General features: G+C 44.9%; 1 protein-coding gene across 1 annotated transcript in view; it reads right to left on the reverse strand.

Moving 5' to 3' along the window:
* Window positions 1-4,272: 4,272 nt before the first annotated feature.
* The window catches only part of TIFAB (TRAF-interacting protein with forkhead-associated domain, family member B), a 44,089-nt gene continuing 41,171 nt past the window's right edge, over window positions 4,273-7,190 (reverse strand). Inside the window, exon 4 of the mRNA XM_006866211.1 lies at window positions 4,273-4,363. Coding sequence (XP_006866273.1) covers window positions 4,273-4,363 — 91 coding nt within the window. The remainder of the gene's footprint in view (window positions 4,364-7,190) is intronic.

Here is a 7,190-nt window from a genome sequence, read left to right on the forward strand (position 1 = left end):
AAAAAAAAAAAAAAGAAAAAGCACAACGTAATCGATAACATGTATAAGCCACAAGAGTCTTTTTACTCATGTATGCCTGCAAGTATATGATAAAGGTGACTCATGATCATTGATCAGAGATACTGACATTAGTAATACTTAATTATTCTATGAAATAGAGTCCTGGTGTGGTGCTATAGGGTAAGTACTGGAACACAAGCTCAATATGAATCACAAGCTCGGTGGGTCAAACTCACCAACTGCTTCTCAGAAACTCTATACAGGATCATCTTGACTTATTGGCACTTAACTATAATTAAGGTGCACCTGACCCAAACCATGGTATTTTCAATAACCTCATATGGATGTGAAAGCTGGACAGTGAATAAGGAAGACCATAAAAGAATTGACGCATATGGTGTTGAAAGAGAATATTGAAAGTGCCATGGGCTGCCCATAGAACCAACAGATCTGTGTTGGAAGAAGTGCAGCCAGAGTGCTCCTTGGAGTCCAAGATGGCCAAACTTCATCTCTCATGCTTCGGACATATTGTCAAGAGGGACCAGTCGCTGGAGAAGTATATCATGTTTGGTAAGGTAGAGGGTCAGAGAAAAAGAGGAAGACCCCCAATGCATGGATTGGCGAAGTGGCAGCATCGATGGACTCAAGCAGGGCAACAGTAGTGAGGTTGGCCCAGGATCGGGCAGTGTTTCATTCTGCTGTGCATAAGGTCGCTATGAGTCGGCACTGACTCGATGGCACCTAACAACAACAACAATAATAACATTCTATGAAATAAACAGATCTGTTGTGGTGCTGTAGGATAAGCACTGGACAGCAAGGTCAGTTTGAACCACAAGGTCAATAGTTCAAACTCACCAGCTGCTGCTCAGAAACACTATACAGGGTTGCTATGAGTCAGAACCGACTTGACAGTCCTTAACAACAACAACAACAACATAGTTTAGTGCTTTGAATTAAGCTAATCTGATAAGGTTTTCACATTGAGCCTAGAGTGATCATGTAGTACTTGTGCTTCATTTATTCTTCCAATTAAAAGTTAGAGTCGGAAGATGGCTGACATAGTTCTGTCAGCACAGGCTGAATTGATTTCCTGTTGATAGCTACTCAATGCCATTTATACCGGTGTGGGCTTCACTTTGTTTACTCTTCTAATTGTTGTTGTCATTCTGATTCATAGCAATCCTGTATAGGGTTTCCAAAGAGCAACTAGTGGGGTTGAACCACCAGCTTTTAGGTTAGCAGTCTAGTGCTTATCCTACAGCACTATACCAGGATTCCAATTGATAGCATGTGATTTATGGACAGGCTCCAGTCGGTTCAAGTTTCCAAATGATGACTCAGAAGTGACAGGGCTGTAACTATCAACTTAAATGAGTAGAAACACATACAGTTTCAATAGTTGATTTTCCAATTACTGGATTACTCCCAAACTTGATCCATGGCTTCTTGACCATGGCTTATACCTTTATTATATAAAGATGATTAAAAGTAGCATTGTCAGACAATTGAATGAGGGTGAATAAAGCCAAAATTCACTTCTGGAAACATCACAAGACATGTGTGATCTGACAGAACTTTGTTTTTTCTTATATAGTCTCTACACATTATATGTGTGAGCGTTATGTATGGATATGCTATTATATGTGGGGAACTGTGGTAGTGTATTCAGGCTGGCATGCATTGAGGAGTAACAGGGACATGGCAACCAACCCTGTGGCCCCTGCGATCCAGAGCCTTAATGTGGCATTTACCCATTTCTACCTGACCAAACTTCGTCTCTCATACTTCGGACATATTGTCAGGAGGGACCAGTCGCTGGAGAAGGATATCATGTTTGGTAAGGTGGAGGGTCAGAGGAAGACCCCCAGTTAGATGGATTGGAAAAGTGGCAGCATCAATGGTCTCAAGTGTGGCAAAAGTTGTGAGATTGGCCCAGGACTGGGCAGTGTTTTTTTCTGTTGTGCATAGGGTTGGTGTGAGTAGTTACCCACTCGATGGCACGTAACAACAACAACAGCCTCATTGGTGTGGCGCAGCAGGACAATGCACTAGACTACAAAGTTGGTTTGAACTGCAAGGTGAGCAGTTCAAACTCACCAGCCACTCCTCGAAAACCCTATACAGGGTTGCTATGAGTTGGAACTGACTTGATGGCAATTAACAACCTTAGCACCTGGGGCCTGTCCTACATCCTCTTCAAGCCTGTACTTCTCCAGCCAGGCCCTTTGGCTGGGTCTAGCAAAGACCAGAGGCAGGAGGTGACTTGGGACTTGGAACACTTCTTGGAGCTGGTCATGCTTTCTCCCTATTGTTCTCAGGGTTAAGGTCAGAGGTGTCCTTCCCTAATTGGTAGTATATAAGACCACTTCTAGAATCCAGCTCTCAGTAATTGATGCAATTTACTCTATTCCTTGAATAAGTTTTTACTTGCATGTAAGTAAGGAGAATGATGCTGAGCAATTTTAAACATCATCTAAGCTAATATTTGAGAATTTGTGCTGGTGTTTTTTTGTTGCCTAGAAAATCAGATATTCCTTGAACTTTTACCCTGAGTCTCATAGATCCATTTCCAGAAATTATTTTCATATGTCCCACCCACAGAAAAGCACAGAAAGGGCCCAGCCTGGAAACTGGAGCATAAGTTCTACTCATCTTCAGGGGAGAAAGAGGAAGGACGAAGTAGGGTTATGCTTTCATTCCATGGATTTCCAGTGAAGTCCGACTAGTTGCTTGGGAAGTGGAAGCAAGAGAGACAGAGATCATGCCTGCAGGGAGCTGAGTCCAGGGTGGCAGTAGCAGGGAGGTAGGGTGGAAGGTGGAGGGTGAAGGGGGGAACAAATGAAAACTGGCAACTATAAAATAGCAATGGAGGCATGGTGGCTCAGTGGTAGAAACAGAAATTCAGAAAGCCAAGGTTGAATTCCCAGTCAATATAATTCATGCATGTCTACTACAGTGTCTGTCAGTGGAACCTGGCATGTTGCTATGATGCTGAACAGGTTTCAGCATAGCTCCCAGCTTAAGATGGACTAGGAAGAAAAGTCTGGCAATCTACTTCTGAAAATTAGCCATTGAAAATCCTACGGACCACCATGGTTTGACCTGTAATCGACCCTGGGGAGGGCGCAGGACCAGGTGGCAGTTGGTTCTGTTATGCATGAGGTCACCATGAGTTTGGGACAAGTCAACAGCAGCTGACGACAACACAAAATAGCAAGATAAATGCATGGGCAGGCATGTAAAGGGTGGGCCAATGACTTGTCCTGACAGATCAGGGAGGGAAGGGGACATTTGGAAGGTCTTGAAGGATGAATAAGAGCTTCCTCTGTCGGTTAAGTCAGAGGTGAAGGGCAGGCAAGACTGGAAAGGGGACTGGACTGAGTCCTATAGGTGGTATGACATATGTACATGTTTGAACTGGATCCTGTAGGCCAGGGGTGGGGAACGTCTGGCCTGTGAAATCATTTGGTCTGGTCCTGCCAAGGCAACTGCAGTTCAGCCATCACTTTGTTGTTGTTAACTGCCATGGAGTCAGTTGTGACTCACAGCAACTGACTGTATTTCTCAGGAGCAGCTGATAGCTTGTGGTTCAAACTGATTTTGCAGTCCAGCGCATTCACTCACAGCACCATCACAGCCATCACATTGTTGTTGTTAAGTTCCGTGAAGTCAGTTCCGACCCATAGAGGCCCTGTGTAGGGTTTCCAAGGAGCACCATTAGTGGTGAGTTAATGAAATATTTGACCAAATATAGCAGGCTAATTTTTATGTTAATGATTTTGTATGGCCCATGAATGATGTTATAAATTTTGGCAGAAAAAATTTCCCTGCCCTTGCTCTAGGCAATGAGGAGAGTTTCAAATCAAGGAGTGATGTGGTCAGGTTTGTGAAGATTTTTTAATATATGAGAAATTTCCAGAAAAGTAGAAAGAGTGGTATAATATACCTCTATGCATCCTTAGAGGTCCTGGTGTGGTGGTATAGGATAAATACTGGACAGCTCACCAAAAGATTGGCAGTTCAAACCCACCACGTGCTCCTTGGAAACCCTATACAGGGTTTCTGTCGAGGGCCGGCCTCTACAAGGGGGTTCGGTTCACGAAGGAGGAAGATCTGGCAGCGACAGAGATAGAGAAAGAATACACACAAAGACGCAAAGAGAGAGACAAGAAGACACCCCGAGACCAGAGTGGATGCGACACTGGCGGGCAGACCCTGGACAACGGGCATCATGGCCCCTGCAGGCAGTAAAGCACCGCCCTGCAAACCTTAACGCATGCCTTGCCAGCGGTAACGCCTCGCATGCCAGTTGTAACGCACGCGGGATTTGGTCTGTGCCCCCGTTTTATTTCGGGAGGAGCTTTACACAAAGGAAGCCGGGGTTTATTAAGACGGGGTACAGAAGTGAAATGTGATTAATCGTTCAACACAGGACACAATGATTTACAGGAATCAAATTCTAGAACATACATCACAAATTGTCTTGATAATCTAACATCCTTAATTTTCCAGAAATTCAAGCAAATTATACCATACTTTTCAGGTTCGAATCCCAGGGCAGCAACTCGGTTTCTCCAGGCTAATTAACATACCTATAGCACCTAATCTCGGATGGGGGAAGGTGAAAAGGATTGGGAGGAGTCCTGCTGTGTCGGCTGCCTGGCTGAGACTTGCAAGAGAAAGCAAGACGCCTAGCTGAATGGTTTTGCACCTGGGGTCTATCCGAGAAGGCAGACACCTATTATTCTTAGGACAAACCCCGGACTTCGTCAATCCACTTTGGGTGAATTCCTTGGGGGAACTTGGCTTTTGGAACTTCCTAGCAAACTTGTTTTTGGAGCTTTTTACAGTCTCGGCTTTAGGAGCAGTTTAATATTTGTCCATGGGTATCAAGGGCTCATGTATTAAGTTAATATCAAACATAACTAAATAATTTGATAAAGAACAGTTTGGACGAGCGTGCCCAGTGGCCGGAGTCTGTTCCTCAGAGAGATTTGTTCTTAGAACCTTAAGCACTGCCAACACAGTGTAGACATTAAGAGGGGCACATAAGAAACCATTTTCTCAGAGGCTACAGTTACAGGAGTTCAAAGCATAGCAGGAATTAATAGGACTAAAGAGAATTATACAGAGCTGACCCAACAGTGAGTTCGTAAAAGCCAATGAACCCGGGACGTACGGAGGTTACTTCCTTGAGCCCACAGGGTCTCTGGCCAGCAAGTCGGAGCACGACCACGTGCTGGATTTTCGTCCATGACACTGGTCCTCAACACCCCAATACCTGCAGTCTGCAACAGGTCTCTATGAATCAGAACTGACTCGACGGCACTTAACAGCAACAACATGCATCCATCACTTAAATGGAATAATTATTACTATTTTTTTTTTTTTTTTAGTTTTTATTGTGAATGATGTGAGTTTACATGGGAGAACATCAGCTTTACATTCATCCTATCATGTTTCATTTCATCGCAATGATTACAATCCATTCCATGCATCATCAATAACCAAAGGATACACCCTACAGGCCCGCCCCCCCCCCCACAGCCATCAGCACACAGCCCCTCACCCTCCTTGAGTCCAGTGTTCCCAGCCACTACCTCTCTCCACATCATTGTCTCTGTCTTCATCCCTGGCGTCACTGCCTCTCTGGGTAGGGTCACGCTCTCTGCTTTTCTCACTTGATGGTCCCAGAGACCTCTGCTCCTGGAATGCAAAATCAATCATTCCCTTCCTTTTGTAAAAAAATATCTACCTCTACATTTCCGACCCTCAAAGTCAGTTCTGATGGCAATTATTTACTATTGTACCACAAGAGTCTTATCCCCATTTCCTTTTGCCAACCTGGTCTCAACAGATTGGCTATCATTCAGTGGAGGTTCTACCTACCCCCTGCCCTGTCTGGAACTAGGCTCCCTTTTGGAAGCTTGGAAGCCAATCACTTCTTGCCTTTATAGCCACCCCACCCCCCCTTTTGGGTAGCCAATGTCTAAGTTGCCCATCCCTGTCAACCCCATGTACTGAGGGGGTGGGAGTGATCCTTGCTGTAAACATTTGTTCCCTTTTTGAGCTACTACATCCATAAATATAGGTAAAGTTCATCGAATTGTAATGGGTTACTCTTGTTTTTTCCCTTCCTCCCTCTTCTTTCTTCTTCTAGTTGAGTTCTGATCATCCAGCCATCAAAGCCAGGTCAGGTGGGTACTATCTGCATGTGTGGGTGTTCTTGTGCATCTCCCCTCACTTCATATCAGCTGGATGCTTCACTCTCTGCTCTAGTCCTCTGTGGCTATGTCACTGCCTCTGGGCCCAGGAGTCCAGGGTCTTGCTGTAACTGCTGGCCATCCAGGTCTCCATCTGGGTTCACAGGAGTCTATTGAATGTGATTGGACTTAGATCCCAACTTCATTGCTATTTTTTCCCTCTCTTCCCCTTATCGATGACCAGCGTGGTCACCAGCCAGACCACATACCTGCTTGTGTATTCCCCTTGAGTCTTAGTCTTAGAAGGGAGTTTGCTCTGAGGGGACCTGACCACTTGTCTTGATGGCTCCCAGGCCAATATTCTTCTAGTAGTCAATCATACTGCCATTATTATTTCTGATTTTTCCTGCTGGTCTTTCTTCATGAAGTATCTTCTGCACTTCTAGCCACTCCAGGCGGGTCTACTAGTCCATTCCAGTGGAAATTTCCCACCTCAGACAATTCTGGATGGGGTTCTGGTTTCCACCTATGGTCTTATGCAATGCAAAAACTCCATAGGAGGTCTCTTTCACTGGGCAATTTCTAGCCCCCTTTAAGGTATTCCAATCAGTTACAGGCTGAAGACTGACTTACAAACTTTCTATTGTCATATTTCTGGCTATTCCTTTGCCACCCCCCACCCCCCATCAAGTGTCTATTTCACAATGGAGGCAAGGGAAACCAAGATTCAAAAGACAGTCAAGCATCTTAACATTATTCCCCTTTAACTCGTTCAAACCATACCTCAATCTCTGTATCTGGAAGCCCTGTTGTGCATACATTGTCATTTACCTCTGTCCCATTTAGCCCATGTGAACCTGCCTAACTGTTCTTCCATCTGCCTTGTTCTTCCATTCCCCTCCCACTTCCTGTATGATGCCTGTCCCCACCCCACCCCCCCAGCACCTAAGCTATCCTGTGTCTATTCCCTACCCTGTGCTCTAT

This window comes from Chrysochloris asiatica, unplaced genomic scaffold (genome assembly GCF_000296735.1).
Source record: "Chrysochloris asiatica unplaced genomic scaffold, ChrAsi1.0 scaffold00087, whole genome shotgun sequence".
In the NCBI taxonomy this organism is placed as follows: Eukaryota; Metazoa; Chordata; class Mammalia; order Afrosoricida; family Chrysochloridae; genus Chrysochloris; species Chrysochloris asiatica.